At 32.6% G+C, this 20,611-nt stretch overlaps 1 protein-coding gene across 1 annotated transcript; it reads right to left on the bottom strand.

Moving 5' to 3' along the window:
- Positions 1–12,138: 12,138 nt before the first annotated feature.
- On the bottom strand, positions 12,139–13,754 carry LOC111790789. Its single transcript, XM_023671853.1, has 3 exons — positions 13,344–13,754; positions 12,648–13,245; positions 12,139–12,557 (listed from the first exon to the last, which is right to left on the bottom strand). The coding sequence occupies exons 1-3, from the start codon at positions 13,752–13,754 to the stop codon at positions 12,139–12,141; spliced, it is 1,428 nt and encodes a 475-aa protein (XP_023527621.1).
- Positions 13,755–20,611: the final 6,857 nt, after the last annotated feature.

Raw genomic sequence — 20,611 nt, 5'->3', positions numbered from 1 at the left:
AAAAAAAAATTAAAAATATATTTAAACACAAAATTATTTTTAAGTTTATATTCGATTTGGTAGGATTATTTTTAAAATATGATATTAGACTAAATTTAAATAAAAAAATTTAAAGATTTATTAAACCTTTTGTTTAATTAAATAATTAATCGTGACCAAAATGCAATTATGACTGTAATTATGATATACCTTTTATTTATTTATGCTTTAGGTAATTTAAACAAGAATTAATTATTTCCTTTTTAATATAATGGTTTCTTCCGAGACACAAGGAGAAGTTCCAATTGAATTCTCTATTCCAATGAATGATGGAATTTCACATTTACAAAAATTCAATATTAATCCTAATTTGGCATAAGAAGACAAAATTTACCCTACACTTTCAATTTCCCCAATTAAAACTTTTGTAAAATAATTATGAAATAATATTTTCACTATATATATATATATATTTATTAAAAGAAATTACAATATTCAAGCTACTTATTTTAAAATTAAAATTGGTGAGTTTTATCCAATTTAGCGGACTTTCAATCTCATGCATTAATTTCTTTGACTTTGACCTTGAATTTGATTAGTCGAGGAAAAAAAATTCTAAGTTTAAACAAAAATGAATGAATTTATAATTTGGATGATCAATTTCTTGGGCTTAGCAAAAATATGTTTATAAATCGGATCAAACTTCTATGTTATCGACTTCATTTGAATATAAGTGAAAATTTTGTTGTGAAATACACATGGGATATGAAAGGACAAAATACATTGAATAGCGTGCCGTAGAGTTTAGTTTACCCACGGCTTTGGTATTAATAAAATACAAATATAATTTTGTTGGTATGTTTTTCAATAAACATGCTTAATTAAGTCCTAATTTCTCCAATTAATCTGAAAATACTAGAATTAAGAAAAATATTATGTTAATTGGTAATTAATTAAGCACAACTCGTATTTGCTAGAAGACTTGAACTTTTGGTGGCCCAATTGCGAAGGAGAAAAAGTTTGGAACATTATTGGTGAGATTTTGGGGAAAAGGAAAAGTGGACCAAATAAATATTTAAATCTTGGACGATGGAAAAACAAAGCTATAAATTTAGAGCATATTCCCAAATGGATCAATGGTTGATATTACTAAGCACATTGTCATCTTCACTTTTTCTTCCATTTCCTATTAACTTTGTGTTCCACTGAGATGCTTTTGTTTCCTTTTAATTGTCTACTTTGGCCGGTTACTATCCGCAACAGTCCAAGCCCACTGTTAGCAAATATTGTTGTTTTGGCTTGTTACTATCACCGTTAGTCTCACATTTTTAAAACGTATCTAATTGAGAGTTTCCACACATTTATAAGAAATGATTCGTTTGTTCCTACAACCCATGTGGGGTCTCACACAAAATCACTATATTCATATTAGTAGGAAAAAAATACAAGAAGGTAAATTTACAACTCAACTAAGTCTATGTAATACTAACGTAGAGGGAAAATCATTAATTATGACTCAGCTAAGTAACTAGCATTTTTCTGACCTAGCATTTTTTAGTGTTTGTTTTATTTGTTGTAGCACGCCTTAAATGTTGTTAAAAATTAATAACTACGTTACGTTAACCATCGATGAAATGTAAAATCAGGAATAAGGTTAAAAAATTTTGGGAGGAGAAATTAAAGAAAGAATGGATGAGGAAAAGTTTGGGCACTTTGAATGGTGGAAGAATGTTGAGACTAAAAGAAGGTGATGAGGTTTAAAGTCAATGGGTGTGTTCCTTCTTTGCCACCATTCATTTTGCATTTAAAATGTTCTATGGAATCTCCAAATTCCTCACTCCCCAATTGCTTTTTCGCTTTCTATTGTGATTTCCAATATTGCTCTTCAAATTTTGAATCTCAAAACAAAAAAAAACAAAAAAAAAAGGAAAATAAAATCCAAAATATAAAACGGACTAACGTTCCAAAAAGACTTTTTCTGTGACAGCGTAGCTCTCGAACATTCCCTCACCTTAGGTGATACTTGTTCTAATATAAAAAGAAGGGAAGATGAGTGGGTCTCGTATAGGAATCTCTTATCTATTACCACACTCTACAATGGTGTCTATCTTGAACTAAACTATTTATGTAGTTCCTGTCTCCTCTAAGAGTGAGTTTATTTCACACATAATAGTAGTTTATTTGTTTAGAGAAAATAAAAACAAATACAAAATAATTTAAAACGATGAAATGCAAAATATCCTATTCTAACTTAAGACTAGAAATTTAAATATGAGTCTATCCTATGCACGTGCTATAGTCTCTGCTTGCGATGCCACGTCCTCCGTGCAGGTGCGCCTTGCCTTTATCTGAAAAATGATGTGGCACAAGGCTTGAATATTTTGAAGAATACTAAGTAAGTGGCCTCACTACAAGGGCCATGCAAATGCAAGCACATCCATCATACTCTTGGGACCTATCTCTATTCTTAGAGGTGGTCGACTAACAAATTGGATGTGTATTACTTTTCAACACACAACTTATATGAACCAAGAGACATCAATCATACAATATGCTTCAATGAAGATATGAAGAAAATGTTCTTGAAATTATCAAAAGATATTTCAATTCATGTCACATTTAAGAAGGATGAAATTTCGTGTTATAAAATTGGGGTGGATTACAATTGAGAGTAATTTAGAGTTATTGTATTTCTATTTTAAGATTTTTTATTTATTTACGTTACAATTACATAATGGTTAATTATGGCCATTAAGTAAAAATGTTAAAACTCTCTAAATGCCTTTAATGGTTTCATTTTGAGGATATACAAAGCCATGTTGTATTTGTAAGTAGACTTAGAAAATATATATAAAAGGTGCCTTTGTGCTTTATTTAGCGAATGGCTAAGTTTATTTGCAATTCTATGTAGTTTAAGTTACTGTAGAATCATCAAGCTCGACATGATCAATCTTGCTTGTGGAGTGATTCGAATCTCAAACAATGTTCTTGCCTTGAGATATTCGATTAGCAAGGTAATCCGAATCTTACTCCCCTTGTAGTGATTCCTTATCATATCAACGACTCACACGTGCAAATATGAATAAATCAAAACGACAAGAACAATTTCTATGATTTTTTTTTTCGATCCTATTTTCAAAAGTTTTATGTCCTTCAAATTATACGAAAATCTAATAATTTTCTCTTCTCCAACATCTCTTATTTTGAAAATTACTTCTTATGTTTACAAGATTTTCACGATGAAAGAAGTAAGCAAAGATGACAAGAACAAATTGTATCGGCTTACTCAATTGTCAGCTTCTCATTTGAATATTTTCAAAAATCAAGTGAATCAATTGCTTTTTTTTTTTTTTTTTTTTTTTTTTTTTTTTTTTTTTTTTTTTTTTTTTTTTTTTTTTTTTTTTNTCGAGATAGAATTGTAGTTGAAAATATTTCTGAAGTTTCGAAAGGAATATTTAGGAAGATCTCCTCCTTACGCAACTTTAAGGTGCTATTTCATTCCGATTTCAATGCATGAAATTAATTTGATAAGTATTATATAAATAATAAAAATTTCGTATATTTTTACTTTTTTAAGGTAATTTTAGTTCAAATCACCACTTCCTTCTTTTATGTTGTTCTCGTCATGATAATACTTTATCGGCTCTTCTAAATTTAGAGCATATTCCCAAATGGATCAATGGTTGATATTTCTAAGCACATTGTCATCTTCACTTTTTCTTCATTTCCTATTAACTTTGTGTTCCACAAAGATGCTTTTGTTTCATTCTCTTAAATTGAAGATAATTGTCTACTTTGACCTGTTACTATCTGCAACAGTCCAAGTCCATCGTTAGCAAATATTGTTTGTTTTGGGCTTGTTACTATCACCGTTAGTCTCACATTTTTAAAACGCATCTAATAGAGAGTTTCCACACATTTATAAGAAATGATTCGTTTGTTCCTACAACCCATGTGGGATCTCACACAAAATCACTGTATTCATATTAGTAGGAAAAAAGTACAATAATGTAAATTTACAACTAAACTAAGTCTATGTAATACTAACGTAGAGGGAAAATCATTATTTTATGTTGTTCTCGTCATGATAATACTTTATCGGCTCTTCTTATATTTAGTCATAATGTTTGTATATTTACCTCAAATAATCTTAACCCAATCAAACTAACATTGATGATAAATTTCATATTTTGGTTCATGTAACCTTGCTCACGAGCTTCTTTTTAATTATACACATCTCAATTATTTAGGGCATGATTCTAGTATGAAATAAATCAAGGAGATGATAAAATTTATATTTGAGAATTGAAATTTATTATATTTATATTTGGAAATTATCGGAAGAGATATTAGTTTTTATTTCAAATTTTTTATATTTAAGGAGGGGAAAAAAATAAAAAATGAGAAAAAAGTTCAGATGGGATTAAAAGAGTAACTAATAAGCTAGAGAGAGAAAAGCAAAAAAAATAATAATAATAATAATAAATAAATAAATAAAGTGAAGAGGGAAAATATTTTTAGGATGGAGATAAATGGTCCCATACCATTAAGAAAAACTTAATTTTTATAAATAAAAAAATTGAAAGGTATTAATATTATATATAAATTTAAAAAAATGTATTTTAATTTTTTTTTAAATATAAAAGTGTTAGTTTTTGAAGTGGTGTTATTAATAGTAAGACTATTTTTTTTTAATTTTTTTAAAAAATTTAAAAGTATTTTTTAAGTTTTTTAAAAAAATTTAAGAATATTAAAAAGAAAATTGAAAGTTGGTATTTTTTTTTAAAATTAAATTAATAAAAATACTAAGTTTGCATTTGTCTCACAAATACTTATAAACTTATAATTCAAAAATATTTTTACTCTTATTATTATATTTATAAAATATTCACAAAATTTTTAAAGTTAATTTTTTTTTTAATAAAAAAATCGTTAAGATGAAAGTCATCTATTAACACCTTATAGATTAGCGACAAATGTTTGTTTAAAAACTTCAAGAATAATTTTAAAATGTTGTACTAACGATAAAAAAAAATACTTTTGAATTTATTAAAAAAAAAAGTTTAAAAGTATTTTTCAAGTTTTTAAACCAATATAAAAATGAAGTTTTTGAAAGAAGTTTATAGAATATGTATGAATTTTTTTAAAATGTTTAAGAATATTTTTAGAAAAGTTAAAAAAGATATTTCAAACCAAATATTAATAGTTTTTATAGTTATTTTTTTTTTTCTTTTTTTTAGTTTAAGGGTGTTGTAAGACGCTAAAACTTTATGAGTATTTTTAGACAAAAATGCAAAATTTATGGATATTTTTATTAATTTATTTTTTTTAAATACTTTTAAAAGGATAAAAGATCAATATTTGCTAGCGGAGGATTTGAGTTATCCGAACAACATCAATCTACTTCATACAAAAATTTTGTAGTTAATCGGTTTGTTAAGTTTAAGGTTTTGTTAGGCTCACAAATTGACGGATATTCAAAAGATCTCTAATTTGATTTTTAGAAAGAAATAAATAAATAAATAAACGTGTATTTGACATTTATTTAAAATATTTTTAATAATTCTTATTTATTTTAGTTGATTTACTTTTATCCTTCATATTTTTAGTGGATAATATAGTAATACTTTGATTCGACGGCTCCACAAAAGTAATCCATAGGTTTCATATTTGTGTTTCTCTCTTCAACTTTTCATATTTCTTTAAAAAAAAAATTAAAAATATACTTAAACACAAAATTATTTTTAAGTTTATATTCGACTTTTAATTTTATATTTGGTAGGATTATTTTTAAAATATGATATTAGACTAAATTTAAATAAAAAAATTTAAAGATTTATTAAACTTTTTGTTTAATTAAATAATTAATCGTGACCAAAATGTAATTATGACTGTAATTATGATATACCTTTTATTTATTTATACTTTAGGTAATTTAAACAAAAATTAATTATTTCCTTTTTAATATAATGGTTTCTTCCGAGACACAAGGAGAAGTTCCAATTGAATTCTCTATTCCAATGAATGATGGAATTTCACATTTACAAAAATTCAATATTAATCCTAATTTGGCATAAGAAGACAAAATTTACCCTACACTTTCAATTTCCCCAATTAAAACTTTTGTAAAATAATTATGAAATAATATTTTCACTATATATATATATATATTAAAAGAAATTACAATATTCAAGCGAGTTATTTTAAAATTAAAATTGGTGAGTTTTATCCAATTTAGCGAATCTCATGCATTAATTTCTTTGACTTTGACTTTGAATTTGATTAGTCGAAGAAAAAAAATTCTAAATTTGAACAAAAATGAATGAATTTAGAATTTGGATGATCAATTTCTTGGGCTTAGCAAAAATATGTTTATAAATCGGATCAAACTTCTATGTTATCGACTTCATTTGAATATATGGGAAAATTTTGTGGTGAAATACACATGGGATATGAAAGGACAAAATACATTGAATAGCGTGCGGTAGAGTTTAGTTTACCCACGGCTTTGGTATTAATAAAATACAAATATAATTTTGTTTCTATGTTTTTCAATAAACATGCTTAATTAAGTCCTAATTTCTCCAATTAATCTGAAAATACTAGAATTAAGAAAAATATTATGTTAATTGGTTATTAATTAAGCACAACTCGTATTTGCTAGAAGACTTGAACTTTTGGTGGCCCAATTGCGAAGGAGAAAAAGTTTGGAACATTATTGGTGAGATTTTGGGGAAAAGGAAAAGTGGACCAAATAAATATTTAAATCTTGGACGATGGAAAAACAAAGCTATAAATTTAGAGCATATTCCCAAATGGATCAATGGTTGATATTACTAAGCACATTGTCATCTTCACTTTTTCTTCCATTTCCTATTAACTTTGTGTTCCACTGAGATGCTTTTGTTTCCTTTTAATTGTCTACTTTGGCCGGTTACTATCCGCAACAGTCCAAGCCCACTGTTAGCAAATATTGTTGTTTTGGCTTGTTACTATCACCGTTAGTCTCACATTTTTAAAACGTATCTAATTGAGAGTTTCCACACATTTATAAGAAATGATTCGTTTGTTCCTACAACCCATGTGGGGTCTCACACAAAATCACTATATTCATATTAGTAGGAAAAAAATACAAGAAGGTAAATTTACAACTCAACTAAGTCTATGTAATACTAACGTAGAGGGAAAATCATTAATTATGACTCAGCTAAGTAACTAGCATTTTTCTGACCTAGCATTTTTTAGTGTTTGTTTTATTTGTTGTAGCACGCCTTAAATGTTGTTAAAAATTAATAACTACGTTACGTTAACCATCGATGAAATGTAAAATCAGGAATAAGGTTAAAAAATTTTGGGAGGAGAAATTAAAGAAAGAATGGATGAGGAAAAGTTTGGGCACTTTGAATGGTGGAAGAATGTTGAGACTAAAAGAAGGTGATGAGGTTTAAAGTCAATGGGTGTGTTCCTTCTTTGCCACCATTCATTTTGCATTTAAAATGTTCTATGGAATCTCCAAATTCCTCACTCCCCAATTGCTTTTTCGCTTTCTATTGTGATTTCCAATATTGCTCTTCAAATTTTGAATCTCAAAACAAAAAAACAAAAAAAGGGAAACTAAAATAAGAAAATGTGGTAAAATTAAAATCAAATTAAAAATATAAACAATAGGGTTGAAATTTATTATAAAGGGGAAACAATTACAAGGACGGTACTGTTCAAATTTATTATATGTGCTAAGCCGTTGTTATCTATGTCGTCAACTTCTCCCTACCTAAGGTTATATATGCTAAGCCGTTGTTATCTTTCTCTTGCTTGCTTATATAACGTCTCTTTCTAAAATCTCTCTCTCTCCTCGTTTTCTAAAACCTTCTTTTAAAACCGAGGCTAGAGGCTCGACCGTACGTCGCTTGGCCGTAGGCGACGTAAGAACAAATTGGCTTAACTCACTTGTCGCTGGAAAGTGAGTGCCGCACAATCGCTAGTCCGCTGCCTTCAAAAGTGCGATTGTGTCAAGTGGTATCAAAGAGTAAAAAGGGGTTTGAGATATAGTTACAGAATGAAATACATAAGATCCAAAATATAAAACGGACTAACGTTCCAAAAAGTCTTCTTCTGTGACAGCTAGCTCTCGAACGTTCCCTCACCTTAGGTGATACTTGTTCTAATAAAAAAAGAAGGGAAGATGAGTGGGTCTCGTATAGGAATCCCTTATCTATTACCACACTCTACAATGGTGTCTATCTTGAACGAAACTATTTATGTAGTTCCTGTCTCCTCTAAGAGTGAGTTTATTTCACACATAATAGTAGTTTAATTCTTGTCCCTACAATATGCTTTGAAACCTATGCACAAGGCTTCATGCGTTCCAAACAGCATAATTTGAATATATATGTTCAAGGCAGGCTTCATGCGTTCCAAACAGCATAATTTGAATATATATGTTCAAGGCTTCTTACATTCCAAGCAGCGTAGTTTGAAAACCTACATCCAAGACTTCTTACGTTCCAAGCAATGTAGTTCGATCTCGCATCTAGGATTTTATGTGTTCCTTGTGATATGGCCTGAATACCTATGCCCAAGGTTTCATACGTTTCAAGCGGTATTGTAACGACCCTAAATTTCTATGTACTCAGAGTCGCTACTAACGTCTCATGTTTATCTCTAATGCGTAAATATAACTCTTAAAAGAAAACATCAGCTATAATATAAATGTCGAAAACATTTAAAACATCCTCTTATCTGGAAGATACAACTATGGTCTTAAGTGTTTAAATACGAATTTTTTTTTAGAGAAAATAAAAACAAATACAAAATAATTTAAAACGATGAAATGCAAAATATCATATTCTAACTTAAGACTAGAAATTTAAATATGAGTCTATCCTATGCACGTGCTACAGTCTCTGCTTGCGATGCCACGTACTCCGTGCATGTGCGCCTTGCCTTTATCTGAAAAATGATGTGGCACACGACTTGAATATTTTGAAGAATACTAAGTAAGTGGCCTCACTACAAGGGGCCATGCAAATGCAAGCACATCCAATCATACTCTTGGGATCTATCTCTATTCTTAGAGGTGGTCGACTGACAAATTGGATGTGTATTACTTCTCAACACACAACTTATATGAACCAAGAGACATCAATCATACAATATGCTTCAACGAAGATGTGAATAAAATATTCTTGAAATTATCAAAAGATATTTCAATTCATGCCACATTTAAGAAGGATGAAATTTCGTGTTATAAAATTTGGGTGGATTACAATTTAGAGTAATTTAGAGTTATTGTATTTCTATTTTAAGATTTTTTATTTACTTTATGTTACAATCACATAATGGTTAATTATGGCCATCAAGTAAGAAGGTTAAAACTCTCTAAATGCCTGTAATAGTTTCATTTTGAGGAAGCCAGGTTGTATTTGTGAGTAGACTTAGAAAATATATATAAAATGTGACTTTATGCTTTCTTTAGCGAATGACTAAGTTTAAGTTGCATGTAGAATCATTTAAGCTCGACATGATCAATCTTGCTTGTGGAGTGATTCAAATCTCAAACAAGTGTTTGAGATATTTGACCAACAAGAATCATTTAAGCTAGACATGATCGATCTTGCTTGTGGAGTGATTCGAATCTCAAACAATGTTCTTGCCTTGAGATATTCGATCAACATGGTAATCCGAATCTTACTCCCCTTGTAGTGATTCCTTATCATATCAATGACTCACACGTGCAAATGTGAATAAATCAAAACGACAAGAACAATTTCGATGATTTTTTTTTTCGATCCTTTTTTCAAAAGTTTTATGTCCTTATAATTATTTATTGTAGAATTTATGGTACGAAAATCTAATAATTTTCTCTTCTCCGACATCTCTTATTTTGAAAATTACTTTTTATGTTTTACAAGATTTTCACGATGAAAGAAGTAAGCAAAGATGACAAGAACAAATTGTATCGGCTTTACTCAATTGTCGGCTTCTCATTTGAATATTTTCAAAAATCAAGTGAATCAATTGCTTTTTTTTTTTTTCTTTTTCTTCTTCTTCATCATAAAAGAGCAACAGAAAATTGTGTCAAAAAGTTGAATAATCCAAATTTGGAAACAACTTCGAGATAGAATTGTAGTTGAAAATATTTCTCAAGTTTCGAAAGGAATATTTAGGAAGATCTCCTCCTTCCGCAACTTTAAGGTGCTATTTCATTCCGATTTTAATAGATTTATATTTGATGCATGGAATTAATTTGATAAGTATTATATAAATAATAAAAATTTCTTATATTTTTACTTTTTTGAGGTAATTTTAGTTCAAATCACCACTTCCTTCTTTATTTATGTTGTTCTCGTCATGATAATACTTTATCGGCTCTTCTTATATTTAGTCATAATGTTTGTATATTTACCTCAAATAATCTTAACCCAATCAAACTAACATTGATGATAAATTTCATATTTTGGTTCATGTAACCTTGCTCACGAGCTTCTTTTTAATTATACACATCTCAATTATTTAGGGCATGATTCTAGTACATCATTTCATATACATTTACATTTAGGAAGTGATTTTATTTTTGGATTCTTATTGTTTAAAGCATGATCTAGTAGGGTTGAGTATATATAGGAAGTGACTTCTCATAATTCAATTTTTGAGACTTCGAATCTCAGTGACTAGAAAGATAAAAACGAAGACAAAAGAAAAATAAAATATGGTAAAATTTTGCAAAATAAAACTAAACAATACCACAATTAAAAAAAATTAAAAATCAATACACGTTAGAGCTATTTAAGTTTATTACAAATGGGGAATAGGTTTAGAAAAACAATTTCAATTAAAATATAAAAGACCCAAAAATACATAGGCAAGACTGATGCCCTAAGATGACCCCTCCATGACTGCACAACTCCCAAATCCCACCTCTACCGATAGTCAGTGAACATCTAGACAAACAAAAAAAGTATCTTGATGAGTATAAAAATATTAGTGAGTAACCTACTTGTAGGTTCTTATTTCCAATTCCTAGTAGGTTATTGTAGGATTTTATTTAGGCCCTAGGAAATTCGAGTCTAATTCTACAACTATTTGAGCTTTAGGAAGGCTTCGAAAATTTGAATGGTTCTTATGACTATCACAAACCCACTCTAAGTCTAGGAGGAATGGTTCTTATGACTATCACAAACCCACTCTAAGTCTAGGAGGTAGTTCACCCTTTCTTGGCACCCTGATCTACCGAATGACGTATCTTAGCTTGAGTTGTACTAACTTTATGTTCTTATGACTTAGTCGAGACGTTACCTGATAAAATTTGTTAGAATTGTATGACATCTAGTTGCTCGGAATATAATTTATAGAAGGTTAACTAGTGAACCCTACCCCCACAGTGCCATAAAGTCACTCTGAGTCTCGAGAAAGGACCCTATATACTTTCCAACTACTAGATTATCTGCATGGTCCACGCCCCCTCTGGACATGTTTGAGGTTATCCAGCCTAAGCCTAACTACGATTATTGTTAGTAATCGGATTGCAAAATTGGTCGGGCCAGGGCTGGGTATTAGGAGTGGATTTGTTGCCATGGGCCACAGATGGGCTAAAGCCCAAATCAATAATTTCGTCAGGCCTGCAACAAGAATTCTGCACGGTTAACTCGAGTCCATATTAACTAAACCACCGCTATTTTTTTTAATATTTTAATTAATTTTACAAATAAAAACAATCTGTTTATCCTCTATAAGAATTAAATTGAAAACTTATAAAATAAACACCAAATAATAATAACCAATTAATTAGCACCTCTTTTAATTCAATTTCTCGAAAAAAAAAAAAAAAAACGATTCAATTGATGGAATTGAGACAGAATCAGAACCCATAAAAAGATTCTTTTAACTAGAAAGAATCTAGTTTAGATATGGGATATCTATCCGACATTTTATATTCCATGTTTTTAGTGTATGTTTTTAAACATATATTAAAAATTATACCAAGCAATAATGATTGTATAAAGAGATTGACACATACTAAATAATAGGAAAAGCTTATTCATAAACTGATTTAAAAATAAAATCCCTAAGACAATCTAACTGCATGAAACTCCTACAAAATTCAAATTCCAAAGATACTAAACCAAATTCTAAATTCCTATTTTAAAACTAGATAATAAATTAAGAAACATTGGTAGGAACCAGCTTGAACCATTGAGTTTGAGGATCATCCATGCAACTCTCTTCATCAAGACAAATGCATTTTTTCAAAACAATTGAAGCGTCAGATTCCTTCTCCAAGCAAAAGTTGTCTTCACCAATTTTGGTGGCCAATTGAAGCTTTGCTTTGGAAGACACCGTCCAATTGCTTCCATCACCAGAGCATTCAGCCGATACCACTGGCGATTTTCCATCTCCAGCAGACTTCAAGCATTGCCCGTTTGATAACAACTTCATCGGACTTGCATCTCCAGTGTGGTTCCATTGAGTCGGAGATGTACAATCGCCGAGTTCAATTCCTCCTTTGTTGTCAGATTTGACACATTGTCCTGATACTGAATGTAGCATTATATATGACATTGGTGCTTTTGAATTTGGATCTACAAAAGATAAGAAGCTTTGTTTCAAATTCTAACCAACATATATATAGAATTATTGAAGTTACTTAAAAGCCTAAAAATGAAACAAACCTTGGTTGATTCTCTTGACAAGCTGAAGTAATTGTGCAAGTTTAGGGTTACGATCTTTAGTCCAAGAGTGATCCATAACACCAAAACTTTCATCCGGATCGGTATGACCTTGTCTGTACATATAACTTCCTTGGAAAGCCCACAAGGCCCAATCAATATCTTTCTCGGCAATTCGAGCTAAAAAGCAGCTCATGAACCGATTTTCTGCCTCATTGCCACCTGATTGATCATACCCAAATTCACTAAGGAACAAAGGATATGGATTCTCCATGTCCACCACGAACCCAGCTTCCCTTTCAAACTTCTCCATTATTTCGTTGCATATTATGTTTAATGGCTTCTTCATGAATTTACTTTCATTATCACCACTAAACGAGTAGAGATGTGCCTCCAACACTACTTTGTTGTGTAAGGTATAGCCTAGTGGCCTTTTCTTTAGGTAGCTTAAATCATTGTCATAGTTTAATCCGGAAATGATTATGAGAATATTAGGGTTTATTCTATGGATTAGTTGGCTTCCTTGTCTCATGTAATAGCACCAAGCATCGTTGTTTGTAAATGGCCCTCGAAGCTCATTTCTTAAACTCATTCCGATCACCTATTACACAAAAAAAAAGAAAAAAAAAGGAGAGACATTAGAATACGATATTAATAATGGACTTACATATGAATTTTTTTTTGATAGTAGAAACTTACATGTGGATTACAGGTGAATTGCGTAGCAACGAAAGATAAGCCTTGAAACCATTCATTAGGATTGAAATTGCGATCTCCAAAGAAGCCATTGCCATCATCGAGAGAGCAGCACCACCTCGGTTGACTAATGTGGTTATCTAAAATAACCATGATGCCTTCTGAGCCCAAACAATTAATGACAGTTTGAAACGCCTTAGCAACACTCATTTTCAATATCTCAGGATTGTGCTTTTCAACTCCATTCTTGACATCACCAATATCTAAACCATCTAAAACATCACCAATAGTCTCATATGCATAACGAGTAAACATATGAACAGACCATGTCAATCGAACACAATTAAATTGGCGACTACTGATCTCAGCTGCCAACTCTTTCAATGGACGTTTATCGAGTCCTTGAGCAACCATAGTCTGTGCATGAGACACCAAATTGACACAATTCAGCTTCACACGTTTACCTGTTTGAGCGTCTATAATCCATCGTCCTCTCGTACATAGAGGCAAGGATTGAGAAAATGAGAACAAAGAAAAGAGGATTAAAGCAATAAGAGAGAATGATTTTGCCATTGGAAGTGAGAAGTACGAGAAATGATGGGCTACTAGGGTTGTATTTATAAGGAGTAGAAAGAGAAGGGTGAAGGTGATTCGATTGACTAATTTTATAGTATTTGATTTTGTTTGTTTTATTTACTTTCTATTTATAGTTTGAGAGAATTTTGAAAGAACGAAGTATAGTTTCAAAATTTACATTTCTTTTTCGTTAAATTTGCCCACAAATTTGGGAGTTTGAAAAAAAAAAAAACTTATATAAATCTTAAAAAAGACACATAAATATAATTTTAGATCTTAATAACATGGTTATTTATTTAATTAATTAAAGATAATGTATATTTTTTTTTAGTTCGAACACTTATACATTTATAGTGAGAGATTTGAATATTTAAAGTTCTGATTTCGTAAAAGGTCAACATAATTTATGTTTTGATTTCAATTATCACCATTGTATACCCACTTTGTCAAATGACCAAACTACCCTCACCTTTCGTCATGGTAATTAAAAATGTACACTGTTTGGTTTAGTCCAATATTAGGTACAATTATAGACAACATGTTGGTTACTATTAAAGTTTAGGGTTACAATCTTTGGTCCAAGAGTGATCCATAACACTACAACTTTCATCGACCTTGTCCGTACATATAACTTCCTTGGGAAGCCCACAAGGCCCAATCAATATCATTCACTACAATTTAAGCTAAAATGCACTCATGAACCGATTTTGAGCCTTGTTGTGACCGGATTGATCATACTTAAATTCACTAAGGAACAAAGGATATGGATTCTCCATCTCCACCACGAACCCAACTTCCTTTTCGAACTTCTCCATGTTTTGGTCGCATACTATGTTTAATGGCTTCTTTACAAATTTGCTTTCATTATCCCCACTAAACGAGTAAAGATGTGCCTCCAACACTACTTTGTTGTGTAAGGTATAGCATAGTGACATTTTCTTTAGGCGGCTTAAATCATTGTCATAGTTTAATCGGTAAATAACTACGAAAAGATTAAAGTTTATTCTATGGATTAGTTGACTTCGTTTTCTCATGTAATAGCACTAAAATTGTTGTTTGTAAATGAGGTTCGAAACTCGTTTCTTAAACTCATTTCTATCATCTTTTACCTCAGAAGAAAAAAGAAAAATTAGAATATGCATAGTTGCTGGGAAATGTGAGAATTTTGGTGAGGCGTTAGAATTCTCGGGTTCTCAACCAACCCATGCTCCCCTCACTCTTCACGTTGTTCACGCACACCCATTCTGCCCACCAAACCCTGCAACACATTGAGAACACGAAATATAGAGGAAGAACAGAAGAAGAACGATTGTTTGGTGTTTTCCGGCGAATGCAAATCGGTGAGATCTGAAAATTCATATCTACACAGCATGAAAGGTCAGACTCCAAGACCGAAAACATCACGAATTTGAAGCACTTCACAGTAAGTCAACGAGATACTTCGTTCATGTTTTTTATGTGAATTTACCACCAACGAGGAGGACGTTAGTTATTAAAATAACGGTGCCTAATGTTTACAAGTTTGATAATATTGGTCATGAGTTATACAGTACAACAATTATTAAGAAATAATCGAGTTAGAGTTGTATTAGAGATAGGTCTAATGTACGGAAGGAAAGTGATTGACATAGGAGTTCCTCTAAATGTTCCAATAATTAAAGCAACTCTTAGCCATATTTTCAAAATGTTTAGAGAGCCTATTTATAATTTTAGAGATTAAAAAAAAAAAAAAAAAAAAAAAAAAAAAACACTTAAATTTCTTAGCCTTGATGATTGATAATAGGTGGGGAGCAATTTGGAGACAAGATGAAATCATCCTCCACAAGCTACATTAGCAATCTATTAGCTTACAAGTTGAACAAATAATTTCCAATGGTTATCAATGGCTTTGCCAAGCATCCACTAGACACAATAATTGGAGATATCTTCATAAAGTGAATACATATTTTGGTGCATGCATTATTTTTCTCTCAAATCAATCATTATTCTTCCTATACTTTCTCTTTCTTTCTATCTTTTATACATAATCAGTGGTTCCATTTTTTGTTTTAGTCGTCTTCTCACATGTATCTTCAAGTTTAACTTCTAAACTAAACTAATCAAAGGGTCAAAAGGCCATTAAAAGATACTAAACCCAATATTAATATAATGACTATTATAGAAAAGAGGTGTGTTCTGCCCCTCTACAAACTAGTTTTAAGTTTAAAGGTACCAATATCGAATCAGTATTTCATGGTGAAAACGAGAAAACAAATTCAGCTAGAGCCAAAAGCGTATCGGACAGTGTGGTGGACACAAAGAGGGAGGAAAAGTCTATGGCTATGATTCTAATAGTGAAAGAGTTCTCCAACATGTTTCATGAGGACCTACTAGGGGTGCCTCGTTCACAAGTGATAGATTTCTACATTAAGCCCAAATTAGGTACCGATCCTATCTCCTAGCTTCTTACTATATGCATCGATAGAACTAAAAGAACTCAAGGTACAATTATGAGATTTGTTGATTCAGTTGGTTCAGAAATTAGTGTCAACTCTAATACTCACGGTGTCAGTTGGTTCAAAAGGCTATGTGGTGTATAGTGATGCCTCAGAGGAATGGTAGGGATGTATATTGATGCAACATGGGAAGGTCAATGCCATTTCCTCCCATCATGACTTAAAGCTACCTGCAATTGTATTGACAATGAAAATTTGGAGGTATTATCTGTATGCTGAGAAAACTTAGATTTTTATAGACCAAAAGAGTTTGAAGTAATTCTTCCCCCTAATGAATTAAATATGAGACAATAGAGATGACTAGAATTGGTGAAATATTATGATGTAGATAATTAAGCATATTTATACATGAGAGAGATCGTTAAGACTACACAAAATGCCAATATCAATTGTGTGGGATTGAGACCCACGTTTTACATCAGGCTTCTGGCGCGACATTAAGAAAATATTGTGTACTCAACTTAACTTCAATATTTTCTTCCACCTACAAACAAACAGACAGACCGAGTGTTTAAACGAAACATTAGAAGATATGTTAGTGCTTATGTGTTGGACTTTTTTTGGTAGTTGGGACTCTTGCACCTCGTAGAATTTGCCTGCAACAATAGTTTCCAGACAACTATTTGTATGGCTCCATATAAGGTCTTATATGCAAAATGGTGCAAGTCCTCACTAAGATGAGATAAAGTAAGTGAACTTGAATTGTTCATACCAGAGTTGGTCCAAGCCATTAATAAGTTCATGCAAAAGAACTCGACTAGAATACAAAGGACCCAAAGTAGATAGAAAAGCTATGTGTGATGTGAGTTATAGAAACCTGAAGTTCAAGGTAAGCAAGAAGGTATTCTTAAATGTGGTACCGATAAAAGGTGTTCTAAGATTTAGGCAAAAGGGCAAGTTGAGCATATGCTTCATCAAGCCATTCGAGATCCTAAATTAGATTGGACTAATGGCATCTCGACTCACCGTATCATTATCCCTCTCTACAGTGCATAACATGCTTCATGTTTTGATGCTCAGCAAGTATCTACTAACCTATCGTAATGTAAAATAAAAATCATCATTTGGAGGGGCATCACTAATAAGTCTTTTCCATTTGTTTTTTTGTTTTGCTCTTTGATTGTACCAAATTGTTGTTATTATTTACTCCAACTATTAAGGATAAAGAATCAATTTTCTCTATTGTTTTACGAGACCTCATCATGAATCCACCCTAAAAAGGAGTGAANTGATAAAAAAAAAAAAAAAAAAAGTGGCCAAAAGTCATAACTTAAAGGGAGAAAATTGTAGAAGAGAAAGGAGATAAATTGGAAAAGAAATTAGGTAAGAAATTAGCCATGGAACCATGCTTTAGGTTCAAAATTCGAACTAAGCCCGAAACCTCAGCTTTGACAGTCCAACGACATGACTAATACACCTACAATTGAAATGGAAATCGAGCGTTTTGTAGTTTAAAAATGTCGAATCTCGTCTTAATCATCATTTGTCAGGTGTCTTTGGCCCATCAACCCACGATCCAATTTAGCCTAGGCTCAAGCCAGCATCAAGTGCAACCTAGTTCGCAAATGACCTAGACACCAAGTTTGCTTAAACTCTACGTGTAGTGTGTCACGGTCATATATCTTCAATTGTGTGGTGTTGTGATCTTGACACTTTCACGATAAGTCTTAGGGGGAAGTCAAGCCCCATTCACATTTTTCCAACTTTGTGGCTTCATCATACCTTAAGTGAGGTTTGTCTTCTTCTATTGAACATCACTCGTGTGAATCCAAACTTGTTAGGCAACATGTCGCCTGCACGTGCATGTTTAATCATCTGTGACCCAACCAACTTGCCTTTACACTAAGCTAAGTCATTCGGTTCAACCTTGCCTCTACTCGGGGTCAAGATCTCTCAATGCAATGTCGCATCTTATTGTCATCTTGGTTCTCAACAACACGATCCATGCGTCGTGATGCCATCCCATGTCTCTAGATAGTTCTGCCATCTTGGAAACTGACCCATGTGTTGACGATCTCATTGGAACATTCTGAACATCCATCCGTCTAGGTTCTCATGGGGTATTAGACTCTCAAGTGACCATGCTAGACCATTTACTACATTCGTTCAAGATAGCATGTGCATAAGCCAACCTCTGACACATGGGCTAGGGCCCAATATCGGCACACCCATATCATTTGGTACTGTCCTTGAAAGATTCTTTTCAAAGGAAGATGCTTGAGACGCTCATCTAACGATGCTCGCCCACGTTGTGGCAAAATATGTGCCACATGGTAGCTTGCTTAGAACATAGGACCTAGTGGTGGTGGAGAGCTAACACCATGTCCTCCCCTAAAGTACATTTTGAGGCATTTCCAAACTGGCAGTTGTAAACATGACTTTGGCGAACGGACATATGGTGTCGTGGAGTGTTTGTCCTGTGTCCGATTAACACCAAATTTGGCGAGCTTTCATATTTCATATGGACAGACTTGACTCCCAAACTACATGTCCAAATTCCCTTCAGAACCTCGACTTACAAGGTTAAGGCTTGGGGCCCTACCTGACCCTTTAACAGGCCTATCTGTGACACTTTTGTCTACTCGTTGGCCCTATTTTTCTTATGCCTTGTCTTCTCTTCATTGTCCACTTTGTATGGTGTATTGGATGATGTACCATCCTCCTCGCTCGCATAGGTGCATCATGGAACTCGTCTAGGCCTTCACATGGTCGGATGGATGCCACTTGAGGGTCACTGCTTTGCTTGTCGCAACGTGAGGGTCACAACCTACTACTCTTCATAGTTAGGTTGTGACATTCTCCCCCACTTAAACTAGTTATCGTCCTCGATGATTTACTTGGGGGCACAATCACTCCATGGATTGTGACACTCTCCTCCACTTAATCTTGACATCGTCCTCGATGACAATCTGACTTCGAACTTGCTGTTGACGAACTCATTGGAAATATGTGCTTCAAAATGAATAGGGAAACTGTGAACTACTTAAGAGTTATCCTATTGATAGACCATCCCTTGGTCTCTGAGACTAGCAATATAAGCACGACAAAACAACTGCAATATGGTTGTGGGTTATTCCCTCTAGGGCCTCCCTCGCCCTTCTTCAAACTCGACCCATGACTCACTAGACAAACCACAACAAACTAACTAGCTTTGGCATATTCTCACCACCATGGCCTCGCTCATCGTATTCTCTAAGTCACACACAATAGTGCACCACTCGAGATGAGGCTTGTAAGCCAACCACAACATGTACTCATGTGGCATAACCCTCATAGTAGTGATGTTTGAAAGCTTATAACACAACCTCGTGCTAGCACTACAGTTCAACCAACTCTTCAACTGATCACCTTCATGTGGCAATCGCTGCCTTGACACTTCTTTGGTCTTCCTACTTCACTTCTCTTTGCCCCTATCTTGTTTATGTCTTGTCTTCTCTTCAATGTCTACTCTGTGTGGTGTGTTGGATGATGCACCGTTCTCCCCAATTGCATCATGACACTCGTCTAGACCCTTGCATGTCCGAATGGGCACCACTTGAGGGTCGGTGCTTTGTTTGTCGCAACGTGAAGATCACGACCTACTCTTTTCATAGTTAGGTTGTGGCACAGTACACATGAATTAGTTCATCCACTCTCCTAGTCTTGGCTTGCACTTCGGCTCTGTCCTTACAATCAGCTTGTGCTCGATTCGACAGCTTCCCTCAGCTTAGCTTGGCTAAAAAGGCTTTGTTTTGTATTGTGGACTCATTTTTTTCGTATTTGGAAGTGTTTGAGGTCAGTAAAGAGACTATTTAGTCCATTTAAGACATTTTTGAATTAAATAGGGAGTTGGGTGAAATTAGGTTCATTAATGTGTGCTAATTGTGACGTTGTGGAACTCCATAACTGGAATTGGACTTCGACCAGCAAGGTTAGGCTAACACGTAATATGTGAGTTATCTGTGTTCTTTTTTGTATTATTATATGTTTATGACAAAGGAGATGTAAGCCAACGAAAGGGATCATGAGGGACAATGCCCGAAGGAAAATGGGTCGAGAACGGCGACCACACAAGTTATAGTTGTCTTTTTGAGGAGAGCCAAGTCAAAGTTGGCTTTTATAGCACAAGTCATACGTAGCTAAGTTTTTTTTTTTTTTTTTTTTTTTTTTTTTTTTTTTTTTTTTTTTTTTTTTTTTTTTTTTTTTTTTTTTTTTTTTTTT

This window comes from Cucurbita pepo, chromosome LG01, assembly GCF_002806865.2.
Source record: "Cucurbita pepo subsp. pepo cultivar mu-cu-16 chromosome LG01, ASM280686v2, whole genome shotgun sequence".
Classification (NCBI taxonomy): Eukaryota; Viridiplantae; Streptophyta; class Magnoliopsida; order Cucurbitales; family Cucurbitaceae; genus Cucurbita; species Cucurbita pepo.
Note: the sequence above shows the minus strand (reverse complement) of the source record. Positions and strands in the feature narration are given on the sequence as shown.

Excerpts from the sequence above, each read along its gene's own strand:
- LOC111790789 (XM_023671853.1), bottom strand. The coding sequence starts at position 13,754 with ATGGTTGCTCAAGGACTCGATAAACGTCCATTGAAAGAGTTGGCAGCT. Across the intron at positions 13,246-13,343 it reads AATTCACCTGTAATCCACAT|GTGATCGGAATGAGTTTAAG; the intron begins GTAAGTTTCTAC and ends TTTGTGTAATAG. Across the intron at positions 12,558-12,647 it reads TGTCAAGAGAATCAACCAAG|ATCCAAATTCAAAAGCACCA; the intron begins GTTTGTTTCATT and ends TATCTTTTGTAG.